Here is a 23,547-nt window from a genome sequence, read left to right as displayed (position 1 = left end):
ACACTGTTTGATGGACGCCCGTCGCCGATTCAAGAAGCATTAAAGCAGAATATTTCATTACATCCGACGGGCGGCGACAGGAGCGCCCGACTCGCCAGCAGACAATCCATTATTCCCAATCATCGCCGCAGACGCTTCACAGAGAATTAGATATCGAGTTTGTGCCAAGAGATCGCTTACAGTAAGACGGAGTGCGGCGGGGACAAGATGGCGGCTCAGAGCTCATTATATTACCGCTGAGCGTACATCAAAGCCGGCGCGGGAAGGAGAAGGAAGAAGGAACCTCATGAAGGTGACCCAGAATTCTGTCTAGGAACCTCTCTGACAACTCTGGCCCGGATTCAAGATACGCCAACGTAAGTGCAAATGTGCGCCGTCGTATCTGTGCGCCCGACCCACAAACTAAGATACGCCTAAAAACAGGCCTCACCCCGCCCCGCCGACGTAACTTGCCTACGCCGGCCTAGTGTGGGCGCACATTTACGCTGGACGCATGGAGGCGCTCCCATTGATTACCCATTCAAATATGCAAATTATGGAAATACGGCGATTCACGAACGTATGTGCGCCCAACGCAGGCTACGCGAGGTGCGCGTAAGTTGTACGTCCGGCGTAAAGTTATTCCCCATAAAGGAGGCGCCACCCAGCAGCAGACATGCAAAGGTCTGCACCAGGGAACCCAAGCCGGCGTATTTTACGTGTGTCTGGCTGGGCGTAGGTTAAGTTCACGCCGTACGCAGTGATCCGGCGTAGTTTAGGCAGTTTCAACGTGGTTGTGAGCATGCGCAGAGGGATGCGTCCACGTCACGGCGCATGCGTCGTTCGTGATACATATCTGTCTGGCGCTCGGGCCATCATTTGCATGGGGTCACGCCTCATTTGCATGGCTCACGCCCACTTCCACCTACGCCAGCGTACGCCTTCGAAACCCAGCACAGTTTTGGGAGCACTGGCTTTGTGAATTCCATGCTTGCCTCTCTGCGCTGCGTTGGCGTAGCGTATATTGTTTGCGCTACGGCGGCGTAATTTGCGCCCGCTCTCTGTGAATCTGGGCCTTTGTCTTCATACATCTCCGGTATTATCACACGTTTGTGGCGAAGAGAAGAGCGCCGAGCGCCGTCTGATTATCCGTCAGAGAAGCTGCATTCCATACAAGAAATTATATTTTTACTGCAATTGGGGAGCAACTAAGGCAAATCTCCTGATACCCTGACAAACTATGTGTCTGCAACTCAGATGATGGTAGGCTTCTTTAGGTTTGCCTGGCTAGAATCTGGTCAGCAAGGACGCCGCCCACAGCTATTTAAATTTCTCCACATAGTTACATAGTTAGTCAGGTCGAAAAAAGACACAAGTCCATCAAGTGCAGCCAAAAAAAAATAAAAAATACAATTCCATCAGCAGCGGCTGGTGCTCAAAATTTTTGGAGGGGCAAACAAACTGAAAAAAGAAAAAAACATCAAATGCAGCTACTGTGCCAAACACAGCCACTGTACCCATTAATTGCTGACACTGTGCCATCAATTGCCACCAGTGTGCCTCATCAAGCACTACCAGGTGCCCATCAATTGCCGCTACTGTGCCCCATCAAATGCTGCCAGTGTGCCCATCAGCTGCCGCTACTGTGCCCCATCAAATGCTGCCAGTGTGCCCATCAATTGCCGCTACTGTGCCCCATCAAATGCTGCCAGTGTGCTCATCAGTTCCTGCTACTGTGCCCCATCAATTGTCGCCAGTGTGCCCTATCAAACGCTGCCAGTGTGCCCATCAACTGCCGCTACTGTGCCCCATAAAATGCTGCCAGTGTGCCCATCAATTGCCGCTACTGTGCCCCATCAGATGCTGCCAGTGTGCCCATCAATTGCCGCTACTGTGCCCCATCAAATGCTGCCAGTGTGCTAATCAATTGTCGCTACTGTGCTCCATCAGATGCTGCCAGTGTGCTCATCAGTTCCTGCTACTGTGCCCCATCAATTGTCGCCAGTGTGCCCTTTCAAACGCTGCCAGTGTGCCCATCAACTGCCGCTACTGTGCCCCATCAAATTCTGCCAGTGTGCCCATCAATTCCCGCTACTGTGCCACATTAGATGCTGCCAGTGTGCCCATCAATTGCCGCTACTGTGCCCCATCAAATGCTGCCAGTGTGCCCTATCAGATGCTGCCAGTGTGCCAATCAATTGCCGCACTGTGCCCCATCAAATTCTGCCAGTGTGCCCATCAATTCCCGCTACTGTGCCCCATCAGATTCTGCCAGTGTGCCCATCAATTTCCGCTACTGTGCCCCATCAGATGCTGCCAGTGTGCTGATCAATTGTCGCTACTGTGCTCAATCAGATGCTGCCAGTGTGCCCATCAATTGCCGCTACTGTGCCCCATCAGAAGTTGACAGTGGCTGCGCTCGATGGGCACAGTGGCTGCGTTTGATGGGCACAGTGGCTGCGTTTGATGGGCACAGTGGCTGCGTTTGATGGGCACAGTGGCAGCGTTTGATGTGCACAGTGGCAGCATTTGATGGACACAGTGGCTGCGTTTGATGGGCACAGTAGCTGCGTTTGATGGGCACAGTGGCTGCGTTTGATGGGCACAGTGGCTGCGTTTGATGGGCACAGTGGCTGCGTTTGATGGGCACAGTGGCTGCGTTTGATGGGCACAGTGGCTGCATTTGATGGGCACAGTAGCTGCGTTTGATGGGCACAGTGGCTGCGTTTGATGGGCACAGTGGCTGCGTTTGATGGGCACAGTGGCTGCGTTTGATGGGCACAGTGGCTGCGTTTGATGGGCACAGTGGCTGCGTTTGATGGGCACAGTGGCTGCGTTTGATGGTACAGTGGCTGCAATTGATGGTTTTTTTTTTTCAATTTTTTTTTTTGTTTGTTTGCCCCCCCCCCACCAAAAATGTTGAGCACCAGCTGCCACTGGAAGTAACATCCAACCATACTTACTATGCCATAGGATATGTATCAAACAACCAAATATACACTGCCACTGGGATGGAGCGATCAATCATTTGTTCGATGCCACTGGGATGGAACAACCAATCATATGTAGGCTGCCATGGGGGGGGGGTGGAACAACCAATCATATGTAGGCTGCCATGGGGGGGGGGGTGGAGTGGAACAACCAATCATATTTAGTCTTCTATGGGGGTGGAGCAATCTAGCATATGTAGAAGACCTTTGTGGTGGAGCAACCAAACTCTATGTAGAAGGCCATTGGGGAGGAGCACCAGTCATATGTACACTCCTCCCATAAAGGCACCGGCAATGTTTCTCTGGCAGATACTTTGTACATTTCCATTTCCTGGGAACATTCCGTACAGGAAAAGGGAACAATCTCTCATTTCTCTGATTTCCATCCAGAAGAAATGAGGACATGTTTTCAGAATAACAAAAGTAAACGAAAACACTAAAACAGAAGAAAAAAAGAATCCAAAAACAAAATAAAAAATAAAAACCTCCCAGTGAGAGATGTAGAATATCCCTGCGCTCCGGTATAGGGCGGTGACATGGCTGCTTCTTACCTGCTTGTGTGGACTTCCGTCGCGCCTTCTTGATGTCCTCCTCCGTCTTGTTGCTCAGTTTAATTTCTAGTTGTTGTGTTTTCACTTCCAGATCTTTTTGTCTTTCGGCGAGAGCCTTGCGGGCCTGTTGGAGGAAAAATATGGGAGGGATAAACAGATGTAGGAGGAAACTAAGGGGGAGGGGGAGGGGGTCACAGGACTTTTCACACATAAACAGATGAGAAATAATATATCATTGTCGTCATTATACCAGTCACAGCGCATTCGTTATTACCAATCGCAGGGCATTTATTATACCCGGGAAATAATAAGGACCAACCACAGAACATTTATTATGCCAACGTTCTAAACAAAGGGCCAGTTTACGGTCCCTTCAGACTTTAGGGGGGCTTGACTGTGCCCAGTGGGAGTAAACAATGCCCCATATTTGGCATTAGGGGAGAAAGTGCCCCATCATTGGTGTCATTGGGAGGAATAGTGCCCCATCATTGGTGTCAGTGGGAGGAAAAGTGTCCCATCATTGGTGTCATTGGGAGGAATAGTGCCCCATCATTGGTGTCAGTGGGAGGAATAGTGTCCCATCATTGGTGTCAGTGGGAGGAATAGTGCCCCATCATTGGTGTCAGTGGGAGAAATAGTGTCCCATCATTGGTGTCAGTGGGAGGAATAGTGCCGCCATCATTGGTGTCATTGGGAGGAATAGTGCCGCCATCATTGGTGTCATAGGGAGGAATAGTGCCGCCATCATTGGTGTCAGTGGGAGTAATAGTGCCTCATCATTGGTGTCATAGGGAGGAATTATGCCCCAAGGACCGGATAAAGGGCCGAATGTGCCCCCCCCCCTCCCGGGTCGCAGTTTGGAGACCACTGCACTAGGGTATTAGCAATGACCAATTACAACACACTGATTACACCAATGACCAAACACCATGGGCTAGATTCACGTAGCCCAGCGTACTTTTGTGCGGGCGTAACGTATCTCCGATACGTTACGCCGCCGTAAATTAGGCCGCACGTTCCGTATTCAGAAAGAACTTGCGCCCTAAGTTACGGCGGCGTAACGTATCTGGGCCGGCGTAAGCCCGCCTAATTCAAATGGGGATGATGTGGGCGTGTTTTATTTAAATTATTGTTGACCCCGCGCATTTTACGTTTTTTACGAACAGCGCATGCGCCGTTCGTGAAAGAATCCCAGTGCGCATGCTCGAAATTCCGCCGCAAAACATCATTGCTTTCGACGTGAACGTAAATTACGTCCAGCCCTATTCGCGAACGACTTACGCAAACAACGTAAAAAATAAAAAATTGGACGCGGGAACGACGTCCATACTTAACATTGCGTACGCCTCATAGAAGAAGGAGCAACGTTACGCCGGAAAAGCCTTACGCAAATGACGTAAAAAAATTCCACCGGGCGCACGTACGTTTTGTGAATCGGCGTATCTAGGTCATTTGCATATTCGACGCCAAAAACGACGGAAGCGCCACCTAGCGGCCAACGTAAATATGCACCCTAAGATACGACGGCGTAAGAGACTAACGCCAGTCGGATCTTAGGCTAATTTCGGCGTATCTTGCTTTCTGAATACAGAAAGAAGGTACGCCGGCGCAGCTTTGAATTTACGCGGCGTATCTATAGATACGCCGGCGTAAATCAATGCTGAATCTAGCCCCCATGATTTTTTATTTTACCCAGGTAACAGCAATGACCAATCACAGAGCTTTTATTAAACCCAGGTAAAAAGAATGACCAATCACAGCATATTTATTATACCAGTAAAAATAACGAACAATCAGAGAGAATTTGGAATACCTGGGTAATAGGAGCAACCAATCATAGCACATTCATTATACCTGGGTAAAAAAAATAACCAATCACAGCACTTTATTATACTCGGGTAACAGCAACGACCAATCCCAGAGCTTTCATTACACTTGGATAACAGCAAAGACCAATCACAGAACATTTATTATACCCAATGAACAAAGCATTCATGATATCAGGGCAATAACAATGACCAATCACAGAGCCCCTTACCCACCTTCTCTACGGCTGCGTATCGGCTGCTCAGCTGTTTCCGTAAGTCGGCGATGTGATGGTCGAACTTCTTCATGTCCTTCTTGAAGTTTTCTCGGAAGTTCAGTAATGGTTTTTCCACTTCACTCTGTAACTGTAGGGAGGAGAGAGATCTCATCTACTGCGTGTTCGGAAGACAAGGATGAGGATATCACCGTTCCTGGAGGAGCTCCAACCAGGAATGCCAAAAGCCCCACACGGGAGAGATTCCCATTGAACTCTGACGGGCCCCATAAATGAGGAGGAGCTCACTGTGTTGTCAGGTTCCTTTAAATATACATTTTTTAAAAAGGGAAAAATATTAAAATATACTGGAGCCCATAGGGGCATCCACCACTTGATGCTTCCAGGTGCCCTTAACCCTTTAAAACCTTCCTTCCAAATCCCCCCAAACCGAGCTCCAGCCAGAACTCAACTTCACCCCAGAGCCCCAGGCAGAACTCAACTTCACCCCGGAGCCCCAAGCAGAACTCAACTTCACCCCGGAGCCCCAGGCAGAACTCAACTTCACCCCGGAGCCCCAGGCAGAACTCAACTTCACCCCGGAGCCCCAGGCAGAACTCAACTTCACCCCGGAGCCCCAGGCAGAACTCAACTTCACCCGGAGCCCCAGGCAGAACTCAACTTCACCCCGGAGCCCCAGGCAAAACTCAACTTCACCCCAGAGCCCCCCGGCAGAACTCAACTTCATCCCAGAGCCCCAGGCAGAACTCAACTTCACCCCGGAGACCCAGGCAGAACTCAACCTCACCCCGGAGACCCAGGCAGAACTCAACTTCACTCCAGCCAGAACTCAACTTGACCCCAAGCTTCAGGGCTGCCCCACCCCCTTTCAGTGGTGTTCAGTGTTTGGTGGTTACTGAAGAGATATGCTTTGTACACACGATCGGTTTTCCCAGCGGTAAAAAGTTCGCCGGGAAAAACGAGAACCTGGTCGGTAGCTTTTCCCCCCTACACACGGCTGTTTTTCCTGGCAGGAAAACTGGCATGAGGAGCTTTGGTCGGTAAAAACCCGGCCGTGTGTATGCTCCACCGCAGGCTTTCCCCATAGAAAAACTGATCCCGGCGGGAAAAAAAGAAAACATGTTCTCATTTTTCCCGGCGGTTTTCCTGTCGGGAGAACTGCTATGGAGAATACACACAGGCGGTTTTCCCGGGCCAAAAGCTGTCAGGGCAGTTTTCCCGACAGGAAAACCGGTTGTGTGTACGAGGCATTATACTTATTAGCTGGTATCTCGTATCTCTCGAAAATTCCTGTGGGGTGAAGTGCCCCCGGTTTCACTGTAGTTCCATCATATTATGGACAATATAACAGGATAAAAGAGAACACCCTAAAAAGAAAGGGGCCAAGCTGGGGACTATGATGAGGTTTCTATTTTAAACTTCACGGAGCTTTTATAATTGGAAATTGGAAGAAAATGTTACCAAAATTTTAGCAAAACTAAAATCTGTAATTTTGCTGAAATTCCACCACTCAAACCACGGTCATGGTACTCATCTGGTATAAGTCAGATCCATGATCTCGTATGCTTCTTCTCCCGCAGAGCACATTGGCTGTGATTGTGCGCACACCTGACAGTGTACGGGCCTTCAGATTAGGTAAATTAGTGATTTTGGAGATTATGGAAATGATCAATGAGAAAGTGTACTCTTCTGTCACATGACACTTTGTTCCTGCCCCCCCCTGCAGCATTTATTATATACATTGTAATTGTCACAATAACACTGTAACAAATCAGTGAAATCTGTGAGATGAGGACGGGAATACGATGTTCCAGTATTTACCTTGGAGGAGAATTTCAGATGGACTTCAGCCTCATCCGCCAGACTCTTCTTCAGTTGTGCCCAGGCCTCGCCCAGCGTCCTGCCGAAAAACAGATGTCATATGGCATTTGTCCTTTTAAAGATCCATGACTGTATAAATGACATCATCAACAGCATAAACATAAGGTGGAGTGCTGTACACAAATCCATAAGGGGTCAGTTCACATCAGTGCGGCTTCAAAGTCACGTGACTTCTTTGTACTTGTGACTTTGAACTCTCGAGTCGTGAACAATCACACCTACGATCTATATCACCTACACCTATATTACCTAAATCTATTACCTATTATACCAATACCTATCACCCATATCAACTAACATTTTTTATCAACTATTACCTCAAACTCTATTACCTATATCATCTTCCACCTACAACTATCATCTATCACACCAATAATTCATATAATCCATCAACAACAATTACATATATCCTAAACCACCTATCATCTATTCTATATCAGTATACCTATCACCCACATCAACTAACATTTTTTATCAACTATTACCTCCAACTCTATTACCTATATCATCTACCACCTACAACTTTCATCTATCACACCAATAATTTATATAATCCATCAACAACTATTACATATATCCTAAACCACCTATCATCTATTCTATATCAGTATACCTATCACTCATATCAACTATTACCTCAAACTCTATTGCCTATATCATCTACCACCTACAACTATCATCTATCACACCAATAATTCATATAATCCATCAACAACAATTACATATATCCTAAACCACCTATCATCTATTCTATATCAGTATACCTATCACCCACATCAACTAACATTTTTTATCAACTATTACCTCCAACTCTATTACCTATATCATCTACCACCTACAACTTTCATCTATCACACCAATAATTTATATAATCCATCAACAACAATTACATATATCCTAAACCAAATATCATCTATTCTATATCAATATACACATCACCCATATCAACTAACATTTTTTATCAACTATTACCTCCAACTCTATTACCTATATCATCTACCACCTACAAATTTCATCTATGACACCAATAATTTATATAATCCATCAACAACAATTACATATATCCTAAACCACCTATCATCTATTTTATATCAGTATACCCATCACTCATATCAACTAACATTTTTTATCAACTATTACCTCCAACTCTATTATCTACAATACGTTACGCCGCCGCAAATCTACCTGAATCTGGCCCTAAGTGCCCAGCCATGGGTTGCGAGCGCGCCGCCGGTCCGAAGCTCCGTGACCACGGGACCCGCGGACCCGGTCGCCGCCGGTGTCCCGCGATCGGGTCACAGGAGCTGAAGAACGGGGAGAGGTGAGTGTAAACAAACCTTCCCCGCTCTTCTCTGTGGCTTGTCACTGATCGTCTCTTCCCTGTCATAGGGAACGACGATCAGTGACGTCACACGTCCAGCCACGCCCCCCCCTACAGTAAGAAACACAAATCAGGGCACACTTAACCCATTGAGCGCCCCCTAGTGGTTAACACCTTCACTGCCAGTGTCATTTTCACAGTAATCAGTGCATTTTTATAGCACTTTTCGCTGTGAAAATTACACTGGTCCCAAAAAGGTGTCAAAAGTGTCCGATGTGTCCGCCATAATGTCGCAGTCACAAAAAAAAAATCGCTGATCGTCGCCATTACTAGTAAAAAATAATTATTAATAAAAATGCCATAAAACTATCCCCTATTTCAGGGGTGTCAAACTGGCGGCCCTCCAGCTGTTCCAAAATTACAAGTCCCATCATGCCTCTGCCTGTGGGAGTCATGCTTGTAACTGTTAGCCTTGCAATGCCTCATGGGACTTGTAGTTTTGCAACAGCTGGAGGGCCGCCAGTTTGACACCCCTGCCCTATTTTGTAAACGCTATAACTTTTGCGCAAATCAATCAATAAACTCTTATTGCGTTTTTTGTTTTTTTTTACCAAAAATATGTAGAAGAATATGTATCGGCCTAAAAAAATGGAAAAAAAAAACTTTTTTATATATATTTTTTGGGGATATTTATTATAGCAAAAAGTAAAAAATATATTTTTTTTTTCTCAAAATTGTCGCTCTATTTTTGTTTACAGCGCAAAAAATAAAAACCGCAGAGGTGATCAAATACCACCAAAAGAAAGCTCTATTTGTGGGGAAAAAAGGACGCCAATTTTGTTTGGGAGCCACGTCGTATGACCGCGCAATTGTCAGTTAAAGCTACGCAGTGCAGAATCGCAAAAAGGGGCTTAAGTGGTTAAAAAAAAAAAAAAAAAAAAAAATTGAAAATGTCTTTTATTATACTATTTGCTGCATACTTATGATTTTTTTTTCTTTTTTTTATGGGTGGAACTCCGCATTCACTGCTTAACTAATAACCACATGAACAATCTTTTTGATCCTTTTCACATGTGCAAAGTAAAGAATAAACAATAGAGGAAAAGCAATGCAACAAATATAATAAATCTGATCAATACAGTAAATAAACAAAATCCAACAGACGGTGCCAATAACACCTCTTGCTGTGAACCCCGCCACCTTTGAATATTGCGCAGAGGGGGGGTGATTTGAGGTTGCAATTACAAGGAGAGAATTATTCTGTTTACGGATCAGACGCCCAATAGCACAGAATTCAGGATTGTATCATTTGTTTATTTATTGATCGGATTTATTATATTTGTTTCACTGTTTTGTTTATATATACAATTCCTTTATGAAGGATTAGCGTTTATTGTAACAAAAAAAGGAAACATTCGATTGTGTTTGTGATGAATAGCTGGGAAGTTTTAATTATAAGCGCCGAGCATTTAATTCATCAATTCGGTTCTCTAATATGTAACAAAGTCAAAAAGGAAATAAAAACGCGCAAAACATTTCTCGTCACTTCTGAATCTTTACGCATTCCTTCTGCCGCCGACATTTACTTTTCAGGATGGATGGTGTCGGGGGAAGTTGTTTTATGAGCGCGCGAGTCGGCGCACAATCGCTCGCTGAATATTCACGAGGAGTCTGAGCTCTTAATCTTCCGCATTAATAATATATTTTATTTAGTATTTGGATGGAAATCTCATTTAGCTGAATTATAGACGATTAATATGGAAACTGCAATACATTACATCTTGTACGGAGCGCGCCACAAATCTGCCCCCCCCCCCCCCGGATATAAACTGCGGAAAAATATTTAACAAGACGAATCCGAAGAGAACGCATTTTATATTCTGCAATAAAACACAACGTACAGGGAAGAGGAAAAACGCAACCTGTCTGCGCATCAAAAAAAAAAAAAAAGATTCCATCTGCCTAAGGGCCCCATGCACACGGGACGCTGGCGCAAACTCTGCTGAACGCATGTTTTTAAAGGCTAAAACCGGCGTTTAGAAATGCCCATTTTTTACCCACTGCGTTTTACCGCGTTCGCGTCTAGAAGCGGTTAGTTAACCACTTCCCGCCCAAGGACGTCATATGACGTCCTGGACTTTCAGTGGGGATATCTGAATGATGGGTGCAGCTACAGGCATCATTCAGATATCCATCTCTTCAGCCGGCGATCCTGCGCACCATAAGAATGATCATAGCGGCAGTTCCGCCGCTTGATCGTTGTTATAGGCGACGGGAGGGGAAGTCCCCACCCCTCCCGCCGCCATCCGGTGCTTCTCCGGGCTCTCCCGTGCCATCGGAGACCCGGAGAAACGATCTGCCGGCGCCGGGTGGGAGGCATAGAAATGACTGGTGACCAGATGGTCATCTCTATGATCGTCGGAGGCCCGGGCGCGATGTTATGACGTCATGCCCGGTTACCAGGATGTAAACAAAGCCGCAATCGCGGCTGAAAGCATGAGATCCGTGAATTTTTTTTTTTTACGATCTCATGCTTTCCAGCCTGGAGGAGAGATGTGGGGTCTTATTGACCCCGCATATCTCCATAAAGAGGACCTGTCACAAACCATTCCTATTACAAGGGATGTGTCCGCCATAATGTCGCAGTCACGAGAAAAATCGCTGATCGCCGCCATTAGTAGTAAAAAAAAAAAAAAGCAAAAAAACTATCCCATATTTTGTAAACGCTATACATTTTGCGCAAACCAATCGATAAACGCTTATTGCGATTTTTTTTTACCAAAAATAGGTAGAAGAATACGTATCGGCCTAAACTGAGGAAAAAAATATATTTTTTATATATGTTTTTGGGGGATATTTATTATAGCAACAAGTAAAAACAATTGCATTTTTTTTTTAAATTGTCGCTCTATTTTTGTTTATAGCGCAAAAAATAAAAAAACACAGAGGTGATCAAATACCACCAAAAGAAAGCTCTATTTGTGGGCAAAAAGGATGCCAATTTTGTTTGGGAGCCACGTCGCACGACCGCGCAATTGTCAGTTAAAGCGACGCAGTGCCGAATCGCAAAAAGGGGCCTGGTCCTTTACCTGCATTACCTGCATTTTGGTCCGGGTCTTAAGTGGTTAAACACGGCAAGGATAGCGCATTTTGGCATGCAGTAAACAAACGCGCCAAGATCTGCTCCCAAAATAGGTCCAGAAACTACTTTGGTGCGTTTGTCGCACGTAGGGCTGCCTATTCACTATTGCACACAAAAACGCATGCTGGTGCACATTGCACAGGCATGAATGGGACCTAACTCTCCTCTCCTGAAATTCTCTGCGCTGCTGGAGGACTCTGCTCCTTCCTCTATAACTCTCCTCTCCTGAAATACTCTGCTGGAGGACTCTGCTCCTTCCTCTATAACTCTCCTCTCCTGAAATTCTCTGCGCTGCTGGAAGACTCTGCTCCTTCCTCTATAACTCTCCTCTCCTGAAATACTCTGCGCTGCTGCAAATCTTCTTCTCCTGCCTTTATAGAACTCTCCACTGCAGATCCCATGTAGATTGTGATGCAGTACAGCCAGAATTTCATGTCCTGCAGTTACATAATTCTAGCACACGGTGGCACTGTAGGCTCAAGTTTATAGGAATCCCACATAGAACACTATAGCAAGCAATAGGTGTTCAATATAATTCAGTTCTTCTGTTATTTATCATTACTGTACAGCGTTTTATATAGTGCTGTCGATTTATGCAGCACTTTACATATTGTACATTCCCTGCCATCAAGGCGCTTACAATTTAAGGTCACCATCTCACGTACGTACATACTTGGGCCCATTAGGACAAAAGCTAACCACACCTTTGGAGTGTAGGAGGAAACTGACCCAAGTACAGGGACAACATACAAACTCCATGTACATAGAGCTGTGTGTATATATAATGTATCAAATACCCCCAAAAGAAAGATCTATTTGTGGGGAAAAAAGGGCGTCAATTTTGTTTGGGAGCCGCGTCGCACGACCGCGCAATTGTCAGTTAAAGCGACGCAGTGCCGAATCACAAAAAGTGGCCCCGGTCATTGGGCAGCCAAATCCTCCGGGGCTAAAGTGGTTAAAAACATTTCAGTTGGCGGGTTCAATACTTTTTTTTCCGGTGTCATTCCATTTTATTACACAGAACTTCATTTCTGAGCGTATTTGTTTTGGTGTCTTTGTATGCAGTGGAGGTGCGTCCATAGAGGGCACCGGAGCGCTGCCCCCCTCCCTCTCCTGCACCGCCACTGAATACAATACATAGATTCATGCGTTGCATGAATCTGTGTATTGTTGCTGCCGCCCACTATTCAGATGGCCGGCCCCCTGGTGAGCGCCGGCCATCTGAATAACGGCAGCTGGTTGGCTTTGGAAGTGCCTACGTTTGGCGTGGCGACAATTGATGGGCACAGTGGCTACAATGGCATGGCACAGTGGCGACAATGGCATGGCACAGTGGCGACAATGGCATGGCACAGTGGCTACAATTGATGGGCACAGTGGCGACAATTGATGGGCACAGTGGCGACAATTGATGGGCAAAGTGGCGACAATTGCATGGCACAGTGGCGACAATGGCATGGCACAGTGGCTGCGATTGCCATGGCACAGTGGCAACAATTGATGGCACAGTGGCTGCATTTGGCATGGCATAGTGGCGACAATTGATGGCACAGTGGCTGCATTTGGCATGGCACAGTGGCGACAATTAATGGGCACAGTTGCAACACAGTGGCGACAATTGATGGCACAGTGGCTGCGTTTGGCATAGCACAGTGGCGACAATTGATGGGCACAGTGGCGACAATAGCATGGCACAGTGGCGACAATTGATGGGCACAGTGGCGACAATGGCATGGCACAGTGACTGCGTTTGGCATGGCACAGTGGCGACAATTGATGGGCACAGTGGCGACAATGGCATGGCACAGTGGCAACAATTGATGGCATGGCATAGTGGCGATAATTGATGGCACAGTGGCTGCGTTTGATGGCATGGCACAGTGGCAACAATTGATGGGCACCGTGGCTGCGTTTGATGGCATGGCACAGTGGCTGCGTTTGATGGCATGGCACAGTGGCTGCGTTTGATGGCATGGCACGGTGGCGACAATTTGATGGCACAGTGGCAACAATTTTATGGCGGCAATTGATGGGCACAGTGGCGGCAATTGATGGGCACCGTGAGGTTGCAATTTTTTTTTTGTTTGTTTGCGCCCCCCCCCCCCCCCAAAAAAAAATTGGAGCACCAGCCGCCACTGTTTGTATGTATGGATTGGATGGGTTGTTACTGACACGTGGTGAACATTTCAAGTCAGTAGCACCTTTACCAATAGACTTGCCTAGAAAAATGGTGACGTGTTCAATACTTATTTTACACGCCGTAAATACTTCTAAATATATATAATTTTTTATTAATAGCCTTGTTGTCTTGTTGACTTGCTCTGATGCACTTAGCCTTCACCTATAATTAATTCTTCATTGATTGCCCTGCTCCAGCTTTTGACCCTTTAAGAGGAAAATAGCGAGCCGTCAGCCCGGACGTATATATCGCCGCGTCTTCGGAAAGCCCATTATATTCCTATTGATCTTCCCACATTATATTTTCTGACCGCAAGGCCATAAACCGAGTGACATAATTACCTTCATTACCATCTGTCATCCCAAAGGTCATATACTCGGTACGCCCCTGACGCTGAACGATGGCAGCAAAGACAGTCCAGGTGTAAGCTGCAATTTATTATAAAGAGGACCTGTGGTGTGGAAGCTGTGCCCAAAAAAAGGCACGAAGAGGACGAAGGACTAAGCGCCAGTATTGATGGGGGGGGGGGGGGGGGTCGCCTTTCAGCTGACCCCATTTATTGTGCTGCACCGTGTCTCTGTGTGAAGGCGGCCATCTTGGTAAAGAAGCAGGGCTTTGCATCCTTGTGGCAGAGCTGCCCCCTCTTCCACCCCAATGAGTGGTGATGATCTGATGAATGGAGGAGTAATGATCGAGGTGGAGGAACACAGATCCACAGAATGGATGAAGCAGAAGCACAGAAATCCTTGCACTGCATGTCCTCAGGTACAGCTTCCCTCCAGCCAGGAGAACAGAGAACAGCACGGTAATGACCAGCGGCGGTCCGTCCATAGAGGGCGCTGGAGCGCCGCCCCCTCTGGCTCCGCACCGCCGCTGGTCTATTCAGGTGGCCGGAAATTGAGCGCCGACCACCTGAATAACGGCAGCTGGTTGGCTGTGCGGAAGTGCCTATCAGAGCCAACGGCTCTGATAGGCTTTCCGAGTACAGCCCTCGGCTCCCGAATGTCTTATCCTCGGAACGTACGGGGGGGTGCGTTCCTTGGATAAGACTGACGGCCGTCTCAGCCAATCAGGTTCGCCGATTCTGGTTATCGGTAACCTGATTGGCTGAAGCGTCACCAAGGTGGGAGAAGACATCGAGGGACGTTGAAGGATTAAGGTAAGTGCCTTTTACAGGGCACAGAGGCATCAATGGGCACAGTAGTGACAATGGGCACAGTGGCAACAATTAAAGGGCACAGTGACATGCACAGTGGCAACAATGGGCACAGTAGTGACAATGGGCACAGTGGCATCAATGGGCACAGTAGTGACAATGGGCACAGTGGCGACAATTAAAGGGCACAGTGGTGACAATTGGCACAGTGGTGACAATTGATGGCACAGTGGCTGTGTTTGATGGCATGGCACAGTGACTGCGTTTGATTGCATGGCACAGTGACTGCGTTTGATGGCATGGCACAGTGACTGCTTTTGGCATGGCACAGCGACTGCGTTTGATGGCATGGCACAGTGGTGACAATTGATGGCACAGGATGCATTAAGGTGAAAAAACACAAAGCTTTACAACCCCTTTAGTAAAGGGATAAACAGGAATAAACTTTATTGCATTTTTTTTGGTTGTTTTAACTGACATCATATGCAGACTGAAGTTCATCCCCTTAATCTGCAGATGAATGAAACTGAGTAGATACAAAAGTAACAATGTTACCATCTTTTGTCTGAACAATGTTTACAGTGTTACTTTATCTCTCTCTGTGTCAGATCTTCCATTTTTTGACAGCAGCAGTTATTACAGCTTCCATATTTACCCAGCAACTCCTGGCTGTCATTTCGACAGCCGGGAATTGCTGGCAAGTGTGAGGGGAAGCGGCACTGACGCAGAAGGACAGTATGTACTGCATAGTCCTTGTGCACTTTGTTGAAGTTTTTGAACTTGTGTAGTACATCCAGTGTCTATAATTAAATATTAACTTATAATTACCCACCCCTCCTCTTGGAATGCCAGCGAGTTCTGGGAAAGTTTGGCCAAGTTCTTTGCATATTCTTCCTCTATCTTTATCCTGTGGGAAGAAGAAATTAAAAGAAGGCATTTAAGTAATGGAAACAACCAAAAGCCTTTAATGATTATCTGTGTATGTGATGGCATGTGCACGATGGCAGGTGGAACGGGCCGGTCGTGCATTATGATTGGCTGAGAGTTGAGGTACCGCAATGGGTGCGCACAACAGTCCTAAACAGAAAAATGTCACACCCATCTGTTCCTAATATGAATGCAGCCAAGTCCTCAGCAAAAATAAGCAGATATAAGCAGAGGCGCCCTTGAAATCCTAGCGCTCCTGTGCTGATAAAATCTGCTGTGTGTTTTGCCCATGTTTTATGCCGCGTACACACGATCGGACATTCCGACAACAAAACCGTGGATTTTTTTTGACGGATGTTGGCTCAAACTTGTCTTGCATACACACGGTCACACGTGTTTTGAGACGCATGTTGGTTCGTGGGTCTGTCGCACACGTACGCCGGCACACATTTGCACGTACGTCGGCGTAACGTGTTATACGTCGGCGTAAGTGCTTTGTGAATCAGGGCCTAAATGTTCATGGCCATTCACTGAAATAAGACCCGCCTCAGAGGTGCTTATTGCATGCACATATGTACTTGTCTGACACTGGCCATAAAGTCTCTTTGATAATCATGTGAAATATGCTAGCAGATCCCCTCCCCCCTCCAATCCAGTGGATCCTGTCACAATCACACCATTCATGTTCTGCAGATGGCGGCAGAATTCTGATTACCGTTCTCGGATAAATTCAGCCATATCCTTCTGCATCTGCTTCCCCTTCAGCTGCTTCTGCAGGAGTTCCTCGAACCCGGTGACCGTCGTGTTCCCCTGCGGATCCTTCTTGTCTGCCTGCAGAAGAAATGCGTCAAACACATATTGTACCCACTGTGATCAATACATAAAATAGAATCACTGGTGGGACCATTCACAGGAAACAAAACACACACAAAAAGTCCTCAATCTGCTGAGCTGCACACCAGCTAGAAGCAAAGATCAGGCTGGCTGTGGGAGCTCCTGTTCTGTAATCGAACTGTGAGAGAGTCTGACTCTTGCTACCAAAAGGTAGGTTTTACTTTATGTTTTTAATGAATAAATAACATTCGAGTTGTACAGGAAATAGAAGGAGAACATTCAATTTCCCCCTATTTACACAGAACGAATGTACCAGCTGGACGAATAGCTATGCAAATGTTTTCATAAATACACCCTATGGAGTAACGGTCCATTGTGGTCTTCTATGTAGGTATTTTCCCTTTTTTTGATGTTAAGGACAGTATATATTGCAGACTGCAGACTATATGAGGAATTTGGAGGGCAATACTCAATTATTGTAATAAATAGACATTATTTTCATTCAGAGGTTCTCTAGCCCAGTCGTTCCCAACTACTGGGCCGTGGCCCATTGCCAACACGCTACCTCCCTTCTCCTTAATTTCCAGCAAACTGCAGGTCCCTAAACCTCCCACAGTGCCTCCCAGCCTTCCATACTTGCCCACAGTGCCCCTGGGCCCCCTAAGAGCACTCAAAGTAACCCCCCCCCCTCCATCCTGCTGCAGAGCCTCCAGCCCCCAACAGTGACCCACAGTGCTTCTTAGCCCCCTCCAGAAACGTCATCCCGTATGGGGTCACCAAGTCTGCTGCAGAGCCTCCAGCCCCCAACAGTGTCCCACAGTGCTTCTTAGCCCCCTCCAGAAACGTCATCCCGTAAGGGGTCACCAAGTCTGCTGCAGAGCCTCCAGCCCCCAACAGTGTCCCACAGTGCTTCTTAGCCCCCTCCAGAAACGTCATCCCGTATGGGGTCACCAAGTCTGCTGCAGAGCCTCCAGCCCCCAACAGTGTCCCACAGTGCTCTTTAGCCCCCTCCAGAAACGTCATCCCGTATGGGGTCACCATGTCTGCTGCAGAGTCCCCTCCCCAGCTCTACAGCCTCCATCCTCCTACCCTCCCCTATGGTAATACCCAGATCACCCTAAGCCTTCCAGCATAAGTTGTATTGCCATACTTTTATTGTGTGAGTATAAACTTTATTCTTTACTGTCGGGGCATGGAAGGTTTTGGAAGAAGGCCTTGGTCTCCAAAAAAAATTGGGAACCACTGCTCTAAGCTATTTTCTGAAATATTTCTGTATATTGTAGAATCGTGACTATATTAGGAATTTGGAGGCTATTATTTCAATTGGAGTAACAATTATACATTATTCTGATGGCGGGGGTTTTCTAGGTCAGTGGCCACCCTGAAACCCCCTAACCTCCACAGTCCCCCCCCCCCCCCAGTGCCCACTAGCCTGTTGCAGATACTGCACATCTCAACCGTGTGCCACAGTGCCCAACCTCCCACATTCTTCCCCAGCCCCCACATGAAATGTCATCCCCCACAGAGCCATCAAGTCTGCAACCTCCCATAAAGGCCCCCATTGCCCTTCAGGCCCCTTGAAAGTACTCAATCTCTACAACCTTTCCAACCTCGACCAGTTCTCCCCAGTCCACTTCAGAAAATCTCATATCCTACAGGGCCATCAAGTCTGCAACCTCCCATAGTGGCCTCCAGGCCCCCTGAAAGCCCTCAATCTCCCACAGTGCCCCCCAGCCTCCTCCAGAAACCCTATACCCTACAGAGCCATGAAAGTAGCCCGTAGTACCTTCCAGACCTCGTAAAAGCCCTCAACCTTCACAACCTCCCACAGTGCTCCCCAGCCCCCTCCAGAAATCTCACATCCTACAGGGCCATCAAGGCTGCAACCTCCCATTGTGGCCTCCAGGCCCCCTGAAAGCCCTCAATCTCCCACAGTGCTCCCCAGCCTCCGCCAGAAACCCTATACCCTACAGAGCCATGAAGTTTGCAAGCTCCCAAAGTAACCCACAGTACCCTCCAGACCTCCTAAAAGCTCTCAACCTTCACAACCTCCCACAGTGCTCCATAGCCTCCTCCAGAAACCCTATACCCTACAGAGCCACGAAAGTAGCCCACAGTACCTTCCAGACCTCCTAAAAGCCCTCAACCTTCACAACCTCCCACAGTGCTCCCCAGCACCCTCCAGAAATCTCACATCCTACAGGGCCATCAAGTCTGCAACCTCCCATAGTGGCCTCCAGGCCCCCTGAAAGCCCTCAATCTCCCACAGTGCTCCCCAGCCTCCGCCAGAAACCCTGTACCCTACAGAGCCATGAAGTCTGCAACCTCCCATAGTGGCCCACAGTACCCTCCAGAACCCCTAAAAGCCCTCAATCCTCACAATCTCCCACAGTGTTCCCCAGCTCCCTCCAGCTCCCTCATCCCCTACAGAGCTATCAAGTCTGCAACCTCCCATAGTGGCCCACAGTGCCCCCAGGACCCCTCAAAGTCCTCAATATTCACAGTTCCCTCCCATCATCCTAGAGTGCCACCCGATCTCCCATAGTGCCCCCTAGCATGCTGCAAATACCCCATTCATTCCTCAACAGTGTCCTTAACCTCCAGCAGTGTCCCACAGTTCTCCCCAATCTCTCAAAGTGCACCCTTAACCTCCTCCACAACCCCCTCCCCTGTGACACCCAACCCCACCCAGAGTCTTCCAGCCTTTCAATATATATTTTGCATTCCCATACTTTGAATGTGGGAGTATACATTTCATTCTTTACTGTTGGGGCATGGAAGGTTTTGGAAGAATTTACCAGGCCCTGGTCTCAAAAAGACGGAGAACCACCACTCTAGGCTATTTCATATATATTCACCTGAAACATTTTCTGTATAGTGTAGACTCCAGACTATGTTAGAAATTTAGAGGCTATCACTCTATTGGAGTAACGATTACACATTATTCTGATCCTGGGGTTCTCTAGGCCAGTGGTTCCCAACCACCAGGCTGTGGCCCACATGGAAGGTTTTGGAAGAATTTACCGGGCCCTGGTCTCACAAATGTTGAGAACCCCGTGCTCTAGGCCATTTTTTTTATGCATTTCAATCAAATGTTTGTGATCATTTTAGGAAGAGGAGTATTTCCACTGTACGATTGCAAGATCCTTCGTTCTACAGATCTCATAGTTTGTAAACAATTGATTCTCCCTGGATTAGTGATTATTGGTGTTCCTGGGGCCCCCTTTTTACCCGTCTCATTAATACGGCCCCATCAGCCACTGACCTTTCTTGTATCACATTTTAATTGATTCCAGATAATAAATGACAACTTGACATTTTCTGGCCCACCTGCCCGGCATTGACTGATAACAGAATAATTCGGTTGATAGCTCCGTCTATAGAGCTCCGGCTCCGCTCATCTGTGAAAACTCTAATTCCATTAATACATTAGAAGTTCACTTACCCAGAAGTAATCGCAGTAGCTCCACTCTCCGGGTTTTAACAGCTGCTGTTCCGGCATGGTGTCCGGGTGCGGGAACGTCACACAGTTTATCTGCCAATGAGAAAAACATCCTTCAATTGTCACCTCCCGGCTACACATATACACAGGGCCACCAACAGGGGGGTACAGGCAGTACCCAGTCCCCCAGGCCCCAGATGGCAACCCCCCCTTTTTTTTATATATATATATATATTTTTTTTATTTTTTTTTGTTTTTATTAAAAGGCCCAGAGGTCCCCAGGGCCCCCGGATGGCAACCCCCCTTTTTTTTTATAAAAAAAAAATGATATATATATTTTTTTGTTCTTATTAAAGGTCCCAGTGGTCCCCAGATGGCAACCCCTCCCTCTTTTTTTAATTATTTTTATTAAAGGGCCCCATAAGATTAAAGAGGACCGGTCATCGAGTATATTTTTCATCAGTGCAGCATGCTGGGTATGCTGGGTAGCATTGTAACCCTTTTTTTTTCTTTATTATTATTTTTTTTATATATTTTTTTTATTTTTATTAAAGGGCCCAGAGGTCCCCAGGGCCCCGGATGGCAACACCCCCCCCTTTTTTTATATATAAAAAAAAATGATATATATTTTTTTTTGTTCTTATTAAAGGTCCCAGTGGTCCCCAGATGGCAACCCCCCCCTTTTTTTTATATCTTTTTTTTCTTCTTTTTATTAAAGGGCCCCATAAGATTAAAGAGGACCGGTCATCGAGTATATTTTTCATCAGTGCAGCATGCTGGGTATGCTGGGTAGCATTGTAACCCTTTCAGGTATTTATTACCCCCCCCCCCCCGACAATGCCCCTTTCAGTTTTTCTCTCCAGAAACACAACGCCATCTTTGTTTAGCCATTGTCCAGGGCCACCGTTATTTCGGATAATTCGTAACTTGGGATAAGTTCGTATGCGTTACATTCACCAACAGCTAAATTTGAAAGGAAATTCCAATACCTATAATTTAATACTTCGTTATTATTAGTTAGTTAGCTATTCTTTAAAATGTTTGGATTTTCTTTTTTTATTTTCTAATTCACGATCATAATGAACGACCCGTAAAATGAAAAAATAAATAAAAATAATATTTTTTTTTGCCAATGCACTTGTCTGGCGGGTAGGTTTGGACAGCTTTTTTCCTTTTTTTTAAAATTAAATCTTCATTTAAAAACTGCATTTTGTAATTTCTCTGTGTGTGATATAAAAATGAGTTTGATGATCTGAATCAGTTAAGTGTAACAAATATGCAAAAAAAAAAAAGAAAAAATAGGAAGGGGGCAAATACTTTTTCACAGCACTGTATTTATACATGAATATACACACACATCTATATCACACAGCTCGCCTTCCATCGCTGGCGTTCGGACGCGGAGGGTTAATTGGGATTTTGTTTGGCTCCACACGGAATTTCTACGTTTGAATCTTTTTTTTGAATGACAGACTCCCGCCCACCTCGTAAAAAAAAACCCTTTGTAAAGGTCCCCTGTAATAATTGACTATTTTCAACGCTGTCACCCCTTGATTGAGCGCAGACGTTGACGGTTTCCAGGGAAACTGGGAAGAGCCGGTTGAAGGTCTTTTCCTCGGGATGATGTGAATCGCCGGGTTGCGAAGCCGAAGTAGCCGACAGAAAGTAATCCACGGAGTGAACTGCTCATTACGGAACGCGTCGAGCTAGGGGAGCACCGTCCACCTACATTTCTAGCTAGAGGTTTGTTATTGTTAACTGCAGCATTGTCACTGTCAACCTCCTTTTGCCAACAATAAACATTATATGTAATTCTATAATTATTATGGCTAATCTATGATTTCATTGGAAATCCCACCTAAGGGTGCCCATACACACAACAATCTGAACGTACAATCGCTGAAGTATCTCATTTAACCCCTTCACGCTGACAGTATGCAAATATGCGGCCTCTCGGTGGTTGGGCCTTATTTGCATACCGTACCGGTGGCTAACGGGAGCTTTACGATCATGTGACCGCCGTTCCAGCCAATCACATCGGTCACATGATCATAAACCCCACCCTGCTTCCCAGTATCAGAAACCACTTAAAGATTCGAGAGGCGCCAGCTTAAAGGGGTTAACTTCACCATGTATGAGGACAAACCTATACAATCCAATACATTTCTACTCAACTGTACAATACATTGTTGTCTGCGAATCGAATGGTGGCCTTACACGCTTAGATAAATGATCAACTTATTTTCTGATCGCTCTCTCTTGATAGGAATAATCAGTTAAAACTGGTGAAGAGTCAGTCAGGTGGGCTGGTGAAGAGTCAGCCGGGTGAGCTGGTGAGGTGTCAGCCTGGGGGGGCTGGTGAACAGTCAGCCGGGTGTATTGGTGAAGTGTCAGCTGGGTGGGCTGGTGAAGTGTCAGCTGGGTGGGCTGGTGGAGAGTCAGCTGGGTGGGCTGGTGAAGAATCAGCCGAGTGGGCTGGTGAAGAATCAGCCGGGTGGGCTGGTGAAGAGTCAGTGGGATGGGCCGGTGAAGAGTCACCCAGGTGAACTGGTGAAGAGTCACATGGGTGGGCTGGTGAAAAGTCAGCCGTTTGGGTTGGTGAAGTGTCAGCCTGGTGGGCTGGTGAAGAGTCACCAGGGTGGGCTGGTGAAAAGTCAGCCGGTTGGGTTGGTAAAGTGTCAGCTGGGTGGGCTGGTGACGTGTCAGCCGGGTGGATTGGTGACGTGTCAGCCGGGTGGGCTGGTGAAGAGTCAGCTGGGTGGGCTGGTGAAGTCAGCCGGTTGGGCTGGTGACGTGTCAGCCGGGTGGGCTGGTGAAGAGTCAGCCGGTTGGGTTGATAAACAGTCAGCCGAGTGTATTCGTGAAGTGTCAGCTGGGTGGGCTGGTGGAGAGTCAGCCGAGTGGGCTGGTGAAGAATCAGTGGGATGGGCTGGTGAAGAGTAAGCTGGGTGGCCTGGTGAAGAATCAGCCGGGTGGGCTGGTGAAGAGTCAGTGGGATGGGCTGGTGAAGAGTCAGCCGAGTGGGCTGGTGAAGAATCAGTGGGATGGGCTGGTGAAGAGTAAGCTGGGTGGCCTGGTGAAGAATCAGCCGGGTGGGCTGGTGA

General features: G+C 46.9%; 1 protein-coding gene across 2 annotated transcripts in view; it reads right to left on the bottom strand.

The window, feature by feature from the left end:
• GAS7 (growth arrest specific 7) overlaps window positions 1-23,547 on the bottom strand; it is a 180,679-nt gene that overhangs the window by 8,601 nt on the left and 148,531 nt on the right. For both annotated transcript variants that reach the window (XM_040330877.1, XM_040330878.1), the window contains 6 exons: window positions 20,447-20,536; window positions 16,883-16,998; window positions 16,073-16,147; window positions 7,383-7,461; window positions 5,563-5,691; window positions 3,521-3,644 (listed from right to left, as the gene is read on the bottom strand). In XM_040330877.1, the coding sequence (XP_040186811.1) occupies window positions 3,521-3,644; window positions 5,563-5,691; window positions 7,383-7,461; window positions 16,073-16,147; window positions 16,883-16,998; window positions 20,447-20,536 (613 nt within the window). The remainder of the gene's footprint in view (window positions 1-3,520; window positions 3,645-5,562; window positions 5,692-7,382; window positions 7,462-16,072; window positions 16,148-16,882; window positions 16,999-20,446; window positions 20,537-23,547) is intronic.

Source organism: Rana temporaria, chromosome 12, assembly GCF_905171775.1.
Source record: "Rana temporaria chromosome 12, aRanTem1.1, whole genome shotgun sequence".
Taxonomy (NCBI): domain Eukaryota; kingdom Metazoa; phylum Chordata; class Amphibia; order Anura; family Ranidae; genus Rana; species Rana temporaria.
The sequence above is the reverse complement of the archived record's forward strand: the minus strand, read 5'-3'. Positions and strand labels throughout refer to the sequence as shown.